The sequence below is a fragment of the Brugia malayi genome (genome assembly GCF_000002995.4).
Source record: "Brugia malayi strain FR3 genome assembly, contig: Bm_v4_ChrX_scaffold_001, whole genome shotgun sequence".
In the NCBI taxonomy this organism is placed as follows: domain Eukaryota; kingdom Metazoa; phylum Nematoda; class Chromadorea; order Rhabditida; family Onchocercidae; genus Brugia; species Brugia malayi.
Genome location: NW_025062479.1, coordinates 14,377,930 through 14,395,522, shown reverse-complemented (window position 1 = coordinate 14,395,522; position 17,593 = coordinate 14,377,930). Strand labels below are relative to the sequence as shown.

Here is a 17,593-nt window from a genome sequence, read left to right as displayed (position 1 = left end):
GATCAATACCTAGGATTTTGATTTTCTAACATTTTCCTCTGGTGTAATTAATAATTTAATGCTTTTTTTTTTGATACCTGGGAATCTTTTTTTCTTTTAAGATATAAATTGTTAACAATTTCATCAAAAATGTTTTTTATTTAGGTAGAAGAGGAACTAAATAATATGATAATTAGCTTAACGATAATCAAATTTTTTTTTTTTGAGTTCATGGTTGAATAATAGTAGAGAAAACTTATATTTCATCACTTAAAGCAAAGTAGTGCAATAAGGTGAAAGATGAGGATTATTTTGTGCATTACAAATTCTTTTCATTAAGCTAAACAATGATTATGCATAGACATACATAAAAGTTTGAAATTTAAATTTTAATTCTATTAATTAAAAATTTTATCATGATTAGGCATGTATTTTTTTTAATAAAAATTTTTGATGATTACTTAAATGATATTATCATCAGTTGTGACCGTCTATTTTTTAGTGATATTAATAAATCTTTCATGTCTAATTATATGTATGTACTAAATTTTGCAAAAAGAAAAAAAAAATATTGATGTTACATTTGATCATCATATTTTAAGATAAGCAATAAAAAAAGTGCAGGATCGTTGATTTAGAATTTGATAAGAACATTAGGTCTAATTTCAAATTCAAACAAAACTATCATTTATGGACAAAACAAATAAATCAACCGATTAATTCAAACTTTTCGGATCATAACTTTCTAATGAACTAATTGATTAAGAGCATAAAATTCAATTTAATTTTCAATAAAAACAATATATTTGTGACCTACGACCAATGGCTTATCAATAGTTCTATAATTTCTTCTTTCAAACTTTTTTAAAATGGTTTTAACAAGGTAAATACAAATAATTCATTTCATTCATTACTATAACATAAATTTTGTAAACAATAAAAGAAATGATTGTTTAGGCTTTCTGAAGTGATATAGCGATACGTCGGTGTGGACACGGGCAATAGGCAGCGTCTTCACCAGGTGTACCAGGTGTACCTCTTTGACCAGGTGAACCAGGTTGTCCATCTGCTCCAGCTTGTCCTACTGGTCCCTGTGTTCCTTGACGTCCTTGTAATCCTTGATTACCTCCCAAACCTGGTTGTCCCGGCGAACCAGGTGGTCCAGGCTGTCCTGGTAATCCATGCGGTCCTGGTAATCCTTTTCCTCCCTGTGGTCCAGGTGGACCAGGTATTCCTTGTTCTCCTGGATGACCTGGTGGTGCTGCTTCACCTGATTGGCCAGGTGGACCTGGTAATCCTCTATTACCATTTGGTCCTCGATTTCCAGCTGGTCCTCTTAATCCGTTGCTACCTGGCCGTCCTGGTTGTCCTGGTGGTCCTGGTAATCCTGGTGATCCATTAGGACATGAGCGACAACGTCCTTCATAGTTATAATTAATAGCTGGCATGTTACCTGGAAGACCTGGTGCACCAGCTGGTCCTGGTAGACCTGCAATTAGACTAATTCATAGAATTAAACATTCTATGCATGGAATAGGAAATTTTGACAACATTTTGTTGACAAAATTTTATTATAAATGCAAGCATTTTTGTTAGTATTTTATGACTGCTTTACCAGGTGTTCCATCCTGTCCGCTTAAACCAGGTGGTCCAGGAGGTCCAGGTGGACATCGATTATTTGGATTGCATTGACATTGAGGAGCTTGTCTTGCAACCCTAATATTGTCAAAACTAGCTGAAGCCATTTTGTAATGATATTCATCTCTGTAAAAAAAAAAAAAAAAAATTATTAATCGATTAAAGACTTAAAACGCATGTGTATTTATGAGTGAAAATCTTAAAAATTAAAAAAATCCAACTTAAAACTTAATTTTGAATTCTAATAAATTATTTATAAGAACTTTACTTTTCTGACTCATCCATTAATTTCAATTTCATATAACAATTTCACATCCATTTTTTTCATAATCCATTATCTCGCAATTATTAATTTCATTAAATTAAGTTTTTATAACAATATATTTATTAAAAAAAAAAATTGCTGCATATTTTTGATTTTTTCATTTCTTTCATTTGGTTTTTGAACTCTTTTAAAAATTTTCATTATAATTATTGAAAATTTTCTTCTCATCAAAACAAAGCAATTAGAATCTATTATTATATATTATTTATTGGTATATATGGATAATTTGAATAGAAAATTAATCTTTTTAAGTTGTATAATCTTATTTAAATCATTTAAAATGCAGTAAACCAAAAAGGATAAAAAGCTAATCAGTAAATTGCTAATAATTTGAAAGAAAAAGAAAAAGAAAATGATTAAAATTACCGAATATAACTTTCCAATCCACGAAATTCTTTTGCTTCCTCAATAATCTTTGCATTAATAACACCAATTTTAGATGCTAAGCCTTTTAATGAATAAATGCTAATCATAAAGCTTAACAGTGATAAGCCAATTGCCGAATAAGCAACAGCATTAGCAGAAGTCATTTTACCTGTACAATAAAAATTAAAGAATTAAAAAACGAAAAAAATGCAATTATGTAGTCATCAAATGATTACTTATAAATGTTAAGCACTATCAGAAAATATTTATATATCATTTTTAGGTAAAATGAAAAATAAAGGTAAAAATTTGACATTTTCAAAAGAAAATTGTAAGGTAGAAGAGAAGGCAAAGGAGATGGAAATGTTAGCAAGTGTTAAGTACAATGTTTTACTAATACATCTTAAAATGAAAGGAAAAAAAAAAGTTAAATTAAAAGAAAAAAAGAAATTATTGCAAAATAAGCAGAAGAGAATTTTAACGGACGCGTATCTGGAACGGAACCGGATTGTCACACCTTAAAAGACATTTTAGTGTTCAAAATTTCTATTTACACCTTATTTCACTCATCTTTTTTTTTTTCATCACATTTATTGGTTAATGATGCATTAATTGTAATAATAATGCTAGCAGAAATAAATGTTTTTTTTTTGTCAAAGATAAAAATATAAGAATAAATCATTGTCATTTATGAAGTGAAATTTAACATAAAATAATTTTTAATAAGTCATTTAATTAACCTGCAACTGATTGCATCAAAAAATATTTGTTTGAATTGACAATAAAATTATAAGTATAATATTAAGCTGTAAATAAAAATAAATTTTCATTAGAAATACATTTGATGAAGTGTAATAGCAAATTGTAAATAACAATGAATTTTAAATAATGAATAATAAAAATTGTGTAAAAACAATAAATTATTATTAAGAATATATTTGTTGAAGCACTGAGTGCTACATAAAATGTATGGAAGCGTGATTGAAAAGCAATAAATTTTTTCTTTTTTTGGCAAAAAAATTGCAACGTAGAACATTATGTTTAATTCATATAAAATTAAAATTATTATTTTGGCTCGAGATTTATAAATTTTATAACAAAAGTTTTCACTGTTTTCTTTCATGCCTTTTCATCCCAAGTAAGATTTCAAATATTGAAAATTTTAGTTATAGATTTTAAGTAGTAAATAATTAAGTACGACTATTGTGAATGTAAAATCTACAATTATATAAATAAAATTAATAGGCTTATGGCGAATTTGCAACTATATAGATAAACTAATTTGAAAAAAATTTAAATAATCATTTTACTTGATATACCATAGCTTTTGTTATCATTTTAAATCATTATTTATTATTATTTTAAATCATCAACAACAATTGTTCCTTCTATTTATCATTATTAAATTAGTAATAATTTTTACGAAAATTTTTATCTTATAATTTAATTTTGAGTTTAATTCAAATAATTTATGAATCATTTCAAGCAAAAATTATTATTTCTTTTCTCCTTCATTTTTTTTTCTTTTAAAAAATGACAAATGTCAGCGTGCAACAAAATTACTCTTAAAACTAGTACCGTTAAACAGCTCTGTTGCTTTTTCTTCATCTTATCACTGATTAAACTTTTTTTTTTTTTTTTCAAAACTTTTTTAAAGTCAACAGAATGTATGAAAAGCAGACGATAAGCGAAGAAATGTTGACAAATGGAAGAAAACGAAAGACAAAAAATAAAAAATTGAGTAAACTGAATAGAAATGTATATTGAACCTAATTTGCCATTATCTAGATTGTTTATCAAATATTCCAAATCTTAAAATATTTAAAATTATTTCTTACTAAATTCTATTTCTCACTTAACAGAAAAAAAGAAAATATTGCAAAATAAGAAGAGAATTTTAACTATATCATAAAGGAATTTGATCAAAATTATATTGATAAACTCAGTAATGGAATAATTTTTAGCAAAAATGACAATTAATCACAATCCGATTGATAGAAGTAAAAGTCATGCACAAATTAAAATTGAAATTAATTAAATAAAAAGGAAATATTTATCAGACAGTTAAAATTTAATTAATATACCCTCGTTCAAATAGGCAATGTATTTTGATAAAACTTAATTAATATTTAGCATAACAACTTCAAAAAAAAAAAAAAAAAAAAAAGAAAAATAGGAGAAAAATATCAATCATAAATGGAATAATGATGGAATATTTTTTAGCAAAAATGACAGATAATAACAATCCGGGTTGACAGAAGTAAAAGTAATGCATAACACGAATTATATAATATTTATGTGATAAAATAAAGTTATGGTGGAATAATGCGACAAATATTTTTTTATAGTGAAATAATCTTAAGAAAACTGTAAAATTTTTTTTTAAGCATGGCTAAAATTTTGTTTTTTTTAAAATTATAACCATTGGAAAATATTGATATTCTAGTATGATTGCATTTAAAATGCAATTATATAATATTTTGTGTAAATTTCATAAATGTGGGAAAAAAATATGGAGAATATCAATATTAATTAATTGTCAAATATTCAAAAAGAGTTCTTTCCAAGTGATAATAATACAAATACTGTAATAACAATATTACAGTATTATAATTCAGTGATTCGATGATTAAATTTGCTTGTGTGTTTGAGTGATGAAAAAAATTAAAAGAATTGAATTTTATCGAAATACTCAAATATCATTTAATTCAAGTATTATAATTGTATTTTATTAACATCCGGCTTTATTTTTCGTTTTTTTGCAAAAAATAATTTTAATTTATACTTTTACATTGCATAATGTTGAAGTAATGTCAAAATAATTCTGCTCAATTCTACTTTGAAGATTCTGTTCATTTTTAAAATTTCATGCACTTTATGAATTTCTTCTCATTCTAGGCTCTAAAATGCGGCATTTTTTTTACGAAGACATTCCCACTTTAATCTGAAATCAGAGTTAAAAATTTGCAAAAACATTTGAAGCATGTCGATATGATCAGCTGTGATCCAAATATTTTGTTTGACCGATTTTAAATAATCAATTGCTATGTGGCAATATAAAGTTAATGTCATTCATCGTTAACATTATCATAATCTTATCAACAATATCATTATCTTATCTCCAAATTATAAACATGTTATTATCAATATCAATATTGCTAATTATCATTAACACTAGCAAAATCTTATCGTCAGCATCACTATCACCAACATCTTATCATTGACGTCATTATATTTGTTATCACTAACACTACCCAACATTTTATTAACAAATCAGCCCTGCTAGCTATCATTAACATTATCAACATCCTACTGTTAACATTACTATACCTCACTATCACTAGTATCACCAACATCTTACCATTAGCACTATCACTGTTATCACTAAAATTACTCACCAACATTTTATCATTTAATATCGTATCTAAACTTTGGTTATCTTTCAATGATATTTCATTGAAGTTGCAGTGATAAGAGCAGTTAAGCGCTTCATCAGAGTTGAAATCACTACCTGCTTAACTTCAATGTTTTATTTTGAAATAAAAACAATAATAGCATTATTGGAAGATGAGAAAGAGAGAGGAGGTGCAGAGGAGGTGGAAAGGGGGAAGAAAGGGGCGCTTTTCTAATCCTGTTAGCGCCCCATCTCATCTCAACACTTCTTTCCTCATCTCTCTTCTATCATTAGCACAGACTATCCCTCTTAAATTTTACCGACTACTATTAACTCTTCAAAGATTAACTAACACAACAAAACTAACATCGAAAATGACGGTTTGACTAATCTAAAACTTTTACTATTTCCTCATTTTCATTTATCATTTTACTCCCTCTCTCTCTCTTTCTCCTTTCTAACTATAAGTAATTTCATTTCATTTTTTTAAAGATATTTTTTGATTAATTAAAAAAATTTCTGAGAAAATTTCTTTTTTGTTTTTGCCGTGCTTCTTCTTATTTAACTTATTTATATTAGATTGTCTTGTTTTAACTAATTAATCCATATTCAAGTGAAGTATTTTTCACTTTTTTGTTTTTCGATTTTTTCATAGCTTGATTATTGACAAATTAAATTATTTAATTGTTTACTAAAAATGGATTATTATTTTTACAAAAGAAAAAAAAAATTATATGATTAGTTCGTTTTAAACAAATAAAAAAAGTTAAGATTGTTTATATAAAATAAATATTGAATGTTAATAGGTTAAAAAAATTGCAAAAGTTTGCATGATTACAGCCTTTGTATGCTGGAAGTAAAAATGAAATTAAAATAAATATTGAATGTTAATTGACATTAAGCAACGAGAAAAAAGAAATAAATCATTAGATCCAGCAAATTTGCTTTAATAAATTGATGTATTATATACATATACTTCGTTTACATAAATGTTACATCAAAAAAATTAGATTTTTATTTATTCTTTTTCCTCATATTTACATATGTCTTTTATTAAAAATTTTTCATCAAAAAAATTTTTTTTTAAATTTTATCAAAGTTAGTTATTTATTAGAAATTTATTGTAAACATTAAAAAAAATAAAAAAGAAGAAAAGCCTTTCTCTTTCATTCTTTCCTTCTGTTTTTTTTTTTTTTTCAAGCACTTTTTATTTTTCAGCTTTTTCATCTATTTTCTTTGCTTTTTTCTTTTTTTGCATTTCTTTTTCTTTTCTTTTTTTTTCGGCTTACTTCTTCCGACATCGAAATAATCGAAATCTATTGAATTTCATTCCCATTCCATCTTTGCTTTTCTTTTCATTTTATCTTTTTCTTCTTCCTCTTCTTCATCTCATTTTTTCTTGCTTTTTTTTCTTGTCACTTCTGATTTATGATAGCTTTTTGAAATGTCCATTTACGTGGAGGAGAAAATTGGCATTGTTTGCTACAAATTTTGTACATTTCATCACTTTGATATTCATTTTTTTTTTTTTAATAAATATTTTAAATTTTAATTTTTATTCATAATAAATAAAAAAAAATCACATAATCGTTTTGCATTATTTTGGATTGATTTGTTTGTCACTCCTTTCCTTTTTTTAATGCGCTAAAATTTTATTTAGTTCATTCATTTATGACTGAAACTCATAAAAAATTTATTATCGTTTAAAAGCAAAAATTTTTTATTTAAAAGTTTAAAACTTATTATCTATAATTTGCAAAAAAAAAAAAAAAAAAAAAAAAAAACATTCTTTTTTAAACATATGAAATTTAAGTGTCACATGTTTTAAAACAAAAACGATAAAGTAACATTTTTTTAAAAAAAAATTCGTTTTCTTTTTTTTTTCACCAATTTAATTTGGTAATATTGAATAAAACATGAAAGTGTGCCGTTCATCTCTTTACATTACATTCAAATGAAATACTACAAAAAAAATCAATATGCAATAGCTATTACTATCATTGATCTTCGATCTAAAAATTATGACTTTTTTAAAAACTATTTTAAGATTGATTGGTTTTGTTAATTATTATCGAATTATTTAACAATTTATATTAGTAATTATTTTAAGGTTTATTATTATTTCATCATAAAATAATACTTATTTTTTAATTCCACTCGTAAATACCGATTAATATTACTGGCAAATTATTAATAACAGGTTTTATATCGAACAGATTATAACTATTTACATTGCTTTATGTTAATAACAATCTCATTTCAGTCGTTTTAAACTTTTTATAATTAATTCTAAGTAAAATGTAACACTTATTGATTATCTAACTATATGAATTGATGAAGAGACATTATAAGTTAGTTGATGAAGAAGAAATATTTTAATTTTCTTCTCATATTTGATTTCCTCTTCTTCTGGCAAATTTAATAGAAAAATTTTGTGTGCATAATAAATTATGACAACCAGATGACAAATGTCCTGCATCTTACAAAATGCTAACAAAAATCTTTATTTAACAAAAAATTTTAGTTAATACAAATTACTAGTGGAACTGAAAAAAAAAAATAAAAGAAATAAAGCTTTCATTGATTTTGTAACTAATTTTATAAAATTCTAAAAAAAAAGGAAAGAAGATAAGTTAAAAGAAAGCGCTTAAGTTGAATGCTTATGTTACTGCAATTTTGAACAAGAAATAGGCTAATGGCAAGAGGAAAGCATAATCAAATTTGTTAAAATCAGTAAAATGTGTGTGTATTGCTAAATGATGTTAAATGGTGTTGAAATGAGCTTAAAATATTCATTCGTAAATGTTTAGCAATCATTTAATCATCAGTTATTCCTGTAAAAGGCATTTGAAATAGAAGAATGAATGATCGAATAATGCTTTAAGCATAATAAAGACATTTTCATTTTCACTTAAATTTAATGTTTAATAAATAAATATATATATGAAAAATGTATATTTATATATATATATATATATATTATACTTCGTTTTTTTTCTCCTTTTCTTTTTAATTTAAAAACTAAAATTTTCGTTTAACTATATGCTTACTTAATGTTTATTCATTTTTTAGACAAAAGAAAAAGGAAAGGAAACGTTAAAAATTTTTTTTTTTATTTTTGCGTTTATTTATACAATTTTTAATGATAGAGGAATTAATCGAGCATATTCGAGCATACGAAGATTATAAAATTAAAAATCAAATTATAAAAAATTGGAAAAATATCTAGGGAAGTCAGTTATTATTTAAAGGTTAGAACAAATACTTATAACTAAGTTAAAATAAGTTAATAATAAACCTAAGATTAGCTTAATAAAAGCTATTGATTTTTTTTAGCGGAATCAAAAAAAAAATACTAATTTCCGCTTCTTATTTACCATCATTTGGCATTTAAATTAATGAAAACTCACACAAGTTAAATTTTTCCTTGTAGAGCTTAATTAATTTGAAGAAAAAATTTAATAATTATCAAGTTATGTTATGATTGCCTAGATTTTTGTCGCTTAAATAATAACAGTAACAATTAATAATAATAATAACAATAATAATAACAAAATAATAATATTAATAATAATAACAATAATGATAATAATAATAAAAAAGAAAAGATAAAAAAAGAAAAAGTAAAATCGCATTTCACATTCCATAATGATAAATTACCAGAAAACTGTTCGTTAACATTTAACATTATCTATAAGTTTTTACTAATGGAGAATGAAAAATTTTGTTAGATTAACTGAAACAAATTATCATTAATAACGTGATAAAAATGCATTCATGAACTTTATTTTATCAATCTTATAAAATTTCATTTCTTATATGTTATTTATTTTGTAACACAACACTTTATTTTTATTTTTTTCTTTTTCATATTTACAAAAGAAAGAAATTAAAAAAAATTAAAGTATAATATGAAATATATTATATATATATATATATATATATTATATATATTAGCAGTCGAATTTTTTCTAAACAACAAATTTTTTTATTTTAATTTTTTTTTTTATATTTTAATATTTTTTCTGTACATTTTTTACCATATATTTCAATATTTTCAGTATATGTTTTTTAATTTAATAAATTGTATATTTTAATTCTTTTTTTTTATTATTTCATTTTGTAAGATAAAATATTTATGCCCAATAATATCTTTTTAATTTTCTCACTCTTTCATAATTTTTTTCCATTTTCTTTGTTCTTTTCAATAGATATTTTGTAGATTTTAAAGTATATTAAAGATTATAAAATTTGCTAATTATTATTTATAATTTATCGTAAATTTTCATAAAATACAAAATTTCAAAAAAAAAAAAAAAAAGAAAAAAGAGAACAACTGTTATTTATTAAAGAGTATTGTTTGTTTAATAAAATGTTATGAATTAGCTATGCGCAGGGAAAAAAAAAAAAAGAAATTTCATTTTATTAAATTCATTTACATGCGCTGTAAATGTTTGTTACTAAAAAGCGGTGAAAAGCAGCGCTCCATTTTTAAAGGTTAACAATTCCCAAGAGGAAATACATATATGGCTTAATAAGAAATGTAAAGGATTAAGCTAAGTTAGACTAGATTTAATCTACTATGGTCTATATTTGATGACGTGATTTGGTTAAACTTGTTGACAGATTTGATATAAATTGGTAGGGAAAAATACATGTAATATTTAAAAGAGACATTAAAAAATTGCAAATACTTTTTTTATTAAAGAAACAAATAAAAAAAAAAAAGAAAACTTTGTAACGAAATTAAGTTTTATGATATCTCCATTAAGATTAATTCGCTATTTCTTTTTTCTTTTGTAAAAATTTCGAATCACAATTAATTAATTATTTAAAATAATTATTAGTGACTGTCTAAATATGTCCTCTACTTATGATTTAAAACAAGTAATAATATCACAGTCTGGTCAGACTATTCGGTTAGCTATTTTATCAATAATTTTTTTAGTCTTAAAAATTTTATTTTCATGACATTTTAAAAATTTTGAAAAAAAAAATAAAACTAAAAAGATTTTAACTATTATTTATCAAAATGATAAAATGAAGAAAATGCCTTAAATGCTTTTTATAATTGGAAATAAAATTTGCATGAAATAAACATACAAATGTACAGTTAAATTTTTTTTTTGATTATACAATTAACTTATAATATAGTTAAAATATAATGATTTTCTCTTTATAGAAGTTAAATTTAAATAATACAAACTTAGCAAAAGAGGAATTTTTCTTTTCCATAAATTAAATGTAAATGGAATATTGAATGTGTAAAGAAATGAATAGCAAAACACCTAAAAAAAATAAAAGAAAAGGAAAAAAAGTACCATTAAAGAACTTAATTCCATTCTTAATTTATCAGAATGATTAAATGTTTAAAAAAATGTCCTTTCTCTCTTTCTTTTTCTTCTTCTTCCCTCTCTTCCTTTCTTTTTTTGCAGCCTAGAAGCGCAAATGTAATGAAAACAGAAAACAAAGGAAAAAAGGAAGGAAGAAAGAAAACAAAAAAAATTCAACATTTTATTTGAAATTATAAGCGCACTTAACTCTATCATATTTAAAATTTCACATTGTATTTTGAAACATTGGATTTTACCCCATTTCTTTTCCATTTATATGTTAAATAAGTAAGAATGAAAAGAAATTTTTATTTGCGTCTAATAAAATTTCATAATTAAATTATTAATACTATAGTAATTAATTTAACTTTTTATTACATATTCATTATCATAATTTTAATACAGTTTTACTATTTCAATAACTGTTCACTTAGTGCCTAATTTTAATGGTTTTTTTTTTTCTTTTTTTTGCCATTTTTTATTTCTATCTTATTTCTACCATCTCATATTTGTTCATTTAAATTTGCATAAGATGACTGATTAATAATTTCTTTATAAAATTTCATTTATTCTTTAATTTAAAGCTTTTTAAAGCGATCTATTATATTTAATTTATTAGCATATGTAATTTCGATAAATTCTAAAAATAATTATTCGGTTTTTTCTTGAACAATCAATTCTACTCGTTGTAGGTAATTAGATAACAACATTTAATAAATGTTAGCTTTTGTATGTTAAAGTATATCATTTAACAAATTTTTGTTAGCCATCAATTATATTTTTGATCTTATATTTTGATGTCGTAGAAGTGGACGATTGAGAAAGATAGCGACAGAATAGACAAATTGTCAATACATTATTATTACTATTACTACTGATATTGCAGGGATGTTGTTGTTGTTGTTATTGTCATTGTTATTGTTGTTTTTGTTATTGTTATTGCTGTTCTTGTCGTCATTGCTATTGCTGTTATTGTTGTCATCGTTATTGTTGATGTTGCTGTTATTACTGTTATTATTATTGCTGTTGCTGCAGTTGTTATTTATCTTTGGTAAGTAATGATAAGGAAATATTATTGAGAAAATATATTTGACATATACTATATTGGTAATAACATCTATTGTCAAGAATGACAATTGTTAGTTGTAATTTCAAATTTCGAATCTATTTTAGAAAGAAATCATTTCGAATTGTTTATCATTTTAGGACATATTAAACGAAACTAATGAAATTGCAAAATTAGGATAATTTTAAATATGATGTGAACACTAAGATGTTTAGATTAGCAATATAATTTAATTTTAATTCTTAAATTTGATATTCAATTATTTTGTGCTAAATTATAACTGAATAAAACTGAATAGCAATTTGATTATTTGTGAAGATACGACATAACGAAGCATTTTTTTTTTCCTGAAAGATTCGAGATAGTTGGAAAACTGAAGTATAAACACTATTACTGATGACTTATTGGAAGGCCAAAAGTTGATTTATTATCAAATGTATTGTCTTAATGAAATATATAATTTCTAGAAATTAAAAAAAAATAATTTCTAGAAAATTTATTTTTTACTTTTTAACTTTTTCATATATTAGATAGGTTATGAGAATTGTTGATCTCAGACAATGCTATAATTAGTAAAAATGTTGATTTGAATCGTTTTTGTAAAGTTAATCTCGAGTTTGCGTCATATCCGCGAATTGCTTCTTCTAATAGAATTTAAAAGTAACATAGTAATACATATTATAGTAATTCAGAATATATTACGGTTGAAAACAGATATAATTTAGCAAGCGTACGTGTTAGTTGTTGCGTTTTGATCGATTTTATATTACTCCGCTTTGCAAAGATATACACGTGAAGAAAAAAATGATACATCTCATAACAATTGATTTCTTCCTGCATTTAAAATGATGGAAAAAAATTGCAAGAGATATGAGAAGATTAGAAGAAAAAGGAAGAAGAGGAAGTGTGGATGAGTGGGAGGAAAAGATGAGAGATGGATGAAGTAAGGAAGATAGAAAAGAAAGAAAGAAATAGTTGAAGGCATAAAATTAGTTTCATTTAGTTTATTGAAATGAATGTAGTAAGCTAAGTTTTTGTAAATACTTTGCAAATTTAGTTAGTAAATTTAAAAGAATAAATGAAAAAAAGTGAAAGAGAAATAATGGAAATGAAAAAAAAAAAGTTGTAAAAATTTCATTCATTTAAATATTTTTACTTTTTTTCATCATTAAATAACTTTTTTATTATTTTCTATTTCTTTTTTTTTTTCAAATTTGTTCTTCTAATTGATTTTGCTTTCTTTTGTTCGTCTTTTCCTTCTTTTTTTCTTTTTCTTTCTTTTTTTTTTTTTTGTTTCATTTCATTTGTTTTACTCTCATTAGTTTACTTTTTCTCACTTTTTCTATATAAGTTATCCTATTTTATAAGCAAACAATTAGATTAATTTTTTTTTTCATTAAAAATTCTTTTTCTCTTCTAACTTTATCACACTTTATTCTCAATTATGTCTATGTATAATAAATACTGTATTTTTATATCGTTAAAAATGAATGATAGTGATTAGTTGTGTGATATAATATATTGTATAATAATGAGCACTGGTGTCATATTTATGATAATGATTAATTGTGTAATGTGATATTGTATGATAATATTGCAATAATCATTTGTATACTTATAATGATTAGTTATGTGACATAATATTGCATGATAATAATTGGTAGTGCACCGTGATAAGGATTAGTTGTGAGATATAATATTTTACGATGATATTGTATGATAATAACTGGTAATGCGACATGGTATTTGTGATAACGATTAATAGTTCACCATGATATTTGTTATAACGATTGGTTTATGTGATGGCGATTAGTTGCTTGACAATTGTTTTAAATGAGAACTCACTTGTGATAAGATGTTGCAATGATTGCGAATAGTTGTATGATCTTACGATAATATTACATAATAACAATCATTTATATGATATTTCAGTATTATATGACAGTAATTAGTTATGTGACGTAATATTTATAATGATTAATTGTGTTTACATGATATTATATAACAGTGATTTTTTTTTCCACAAATTTATTAGCTATTAATTATTTCATGAGAAATATGTCTTAAATTTTAATTATAAACAACTCATTAAAAGGAAAAAGCTATTGTGGAGTTATTTATAAAAACATTTTGTGATTGCATCAAACCACTAATTTTTTCATTTTTTTTCAATGATAACATCGTTACTTAGAGATTACTCAGCGAACTAGTTTTAAACTAACATTCAACTCTATCTGTACTTCAATTTTTGCAACTCATTGCTAGCATATTCACTCAACATTTGATGATTAGTAATTATCACTATGATTGTATTAACTAATTTGATTAATGATACCAGCTGTAAATTAGCTATTTATTTTTTGAAAATAGTTCACGTTTATTCATATTATTATTATTTATTATCATTTTAATTCAAAGTTACTCTATTCTACTTATCAATGCAAATTTCACCAGTAAATTCATCAATATTTATTAGTGAAGTTTAAATTTAGTAGCAAATTTTATGGTTAAATAATAATTATGTTTAAAAATAATGAGTTAAAATGAAAATTTATGACTCATTTAATTCCATTTTTTTTATCCTGTTCTCTTTTCTTTTATTTTTTAAAATTTGAAAAAATTATTCTTTTTGTTGATATTTTTCATTTCAAAAAATTTTACTATTAGATTACATTATATTATATAATTTATTAAAATTTTTAAAATACATAAGTTATGCATATATGAATATAAATAAATTGGCATACATTTATGCATTAACACTTACATTTAGGGCTTTTATTCTCATCTAATCGTAAATGTGTAAGTTAAGTTAAGCTAAGTTAGTTAGTCATTTACTAGTTCATAGCTTTTATTTCATCTTTTACATTCACTGAGGAGCTGTCACTTCAAATGGTTCAAATTGATGAATATAGCATTTCTCATATATGGGAATTTTCATCACTCTTTACTTTTAATCTTAATCTTAAGAAATTAAAAAATGAAAAAAAATAACAAACAAATACACTTTCCTTTATAAACTATTATTCCGTAAAAAATTTCATTATTATTTTTCTTTTTTAAATTTCAAAAAAAAAAAAAAACTATTATTTTCTTAAATATTTTTATTGTAAAAGTATTTAAAAAAAATTTTTTTTAAAAGAAGATCCAATCTTTTTTTTCTCTGTTTCAATATTGATGCAAAAATTATTTCAATTCATTCATTTCATTTTTCTTCTTTTATTTTTTTAATCATTTATCAACCAAAAATATTTTATTGATTCTGGATAAAGCTTAATTTTATTCCATTAATTTAAACTTTCTTTCCTTTTTATTTTTGCTTATTAAAAAAGAAAAGACTGAACTACTTATTGATTTTTTTGCATTCCTTTTAGATTTGTTTTAAGACTACGCCTTTTTTTTTGCTATTTTTTTTTCCTTTCAATTTCTTTAAGAAATATATAAAATGTTGATTTTGAAAATGTTATCATTTATATGATAGCTATGATGAATGTATGTTTATAAATATTGATTATATTAATTAAATTATTCTAAATGTATAAAATTAGATTAAAATTTACTAATTTATTTATGGAAAATTAATTAACAGATAAATGATAGATGCAAATTGATGAATACACGTCAAACTAATATATTATGTTTCTAAAAATTCCTTTTTTTTTTTTTTTTATTTTGTTCATCTATTGCTAACTAATTGCAATTTATTTTTTTCTTTCCTTTTTTTTAAAAATATAAATGTTGTGTATGAAAAAAGAAATCATATTTTAGAAGTATCAAGAAACTATTTTTTGCTATTTTTTTATCATTTATAATTATAACGTTTAAATTGGTATGGAAAAATACTTTTAAAATTAATAACGTACGTAAATTTATTTATTTGCTGAATTTTATTAATTAACTAAAATTTATTTATTAAATCTTATTGAAATTATTTTCTGTTTTTATTAGATTTTCTATTTATTAAGATAAATTTATTGAAAATTTTAACGTATTTGTATTTTTGCACTTACAAAAATATTTACAATTTGAGTAAAGATTGAAAAGATTTATTACTTAAATATATTAATTATTAACTGTTTGTTATTAATTCCTTAACTTTTTCTTTTCTTTAACAGATCTATGATTAAGTGAACCATAAAATGTTTAGTTTATGGCGCAAAATGATTTTTTAAAAAATATTATTATAATAATTCTAATTGGTAACAATCATTGGTACCTGAAATTTCGAATGGGTAAAATCCATGAAATCTAGTAAATTAGGTAACAAAAAAAAAAAAAAAAAAAGGCAAAGAAAAAGAAAGGAAACAAAAAAAAAAAGAAACGAAAACTCTTTCTGACATTTTTTAGAGATTTTTTTTTTTGTTAAACAATGACACATTTTGATGCACATGTTTTGTAAAAGAAGGCGCAAATATTCCAGATGACAATTTATTGACTGCTTATAAAATATCTAAACGGACCATTTTGAAGTAAATTATATTATATCAATTCATTATCTTTGCAATATTTTTAGTAATAATATTACAGGTCAAGTTAATTGCAATTATTATTGTTATTATTGAAATGCTATCGCAATAGAAAGTTTCAATAACAAATGCTCGTAAAATTACAACAAGTTGGTGAATATTAGTTTTGCAAATGACTAAGTTAAAATATTTTGATATGTTTTGAATAAATCATTTTGTTTATCTAAATAGCATTGATTATCTCTTGATTAATTTAAATTGTAAAAAGTTAAAAAAAAGACGATATTGATGAAAATTTTGGCTTAAATTTCAATATAATTTAATGTCAGTGAAAAATTTGGCCTAATTTCAACATTAGTACATCAGTATTTATAATCAATTTGTAAAATTGATTATAAATACTGATATATAATACATTTACTTACCAAGTATCAGCTAACAAGAAATATTGATAATTTAAATATTCGTAATGTAAATGAATATGATTTTGAAATGTAATTTTTCCTTTCTTTTTTGTATTAACATTAGATTAGGTATGAAAATGCTAATGATAATAATGCACATTTCAACAATTTAAATTATTTAAATTCCAAATTTTTGTCACCGTAAAAATTTGCGTTTTATATGACCCAAATCTAACATAATATTTTTCATAAAAATTTTTTATAAATGGAATAAAATTTGATGCATCTTAATATTAGTGAAAAATTTGGCTTTAATTTTAATATATTTTAATGCGAGTAAAAATTTTGGCTTAAATGATATTAGAATAAAAAAAAATTAATGATTAGAATATCACTTCAATGGTTTTATTTCTTGATTTTTTTTTTTCTTATTTAATATCACATAAAATAGTAATGATAGTAATAAACACAAAAATGATTGATAAGTATTGATTGATAACTATTGATTGTTTTTATTGAACGATAAATAATTTTAAGGTAACAAGAAAAAAAACGATAATGGAAATTTCACCTTTCATATTCAATTCACTTATTCGATTAATTTAATCCATAGAACATCTAA

At 22.9% G+C, this 17,593-nt stretch overlaps 1 protein-coding gene across 1 annotated transcript; it reads right to left on the bottom strand.

The window, feature by feature from the left end:
• Window positions 1-932: 932 nt before the first annotated feature.
• On the bottom strand, window positions 933-2,472 carry Bm8043 (Cuticle collagen 7 precursor, putative; the record flags this gene model as incomplete). The annotated part of the gene is made up of 3 exons (XM_001892088.2): window positions 933-1,468; window positions 1,595-1,743; window positions 2,309-2,472. 3 exons carry the CDS (start codon window positions 2,470-2,472, stop codon window positions 933-935), a joined length of 849 nt encoding a protein of 282 aa, XP_001892123.1.
• Between the last annotated feature and the right edge of the window lie 15,121 nt (window positions 2,473-17,593).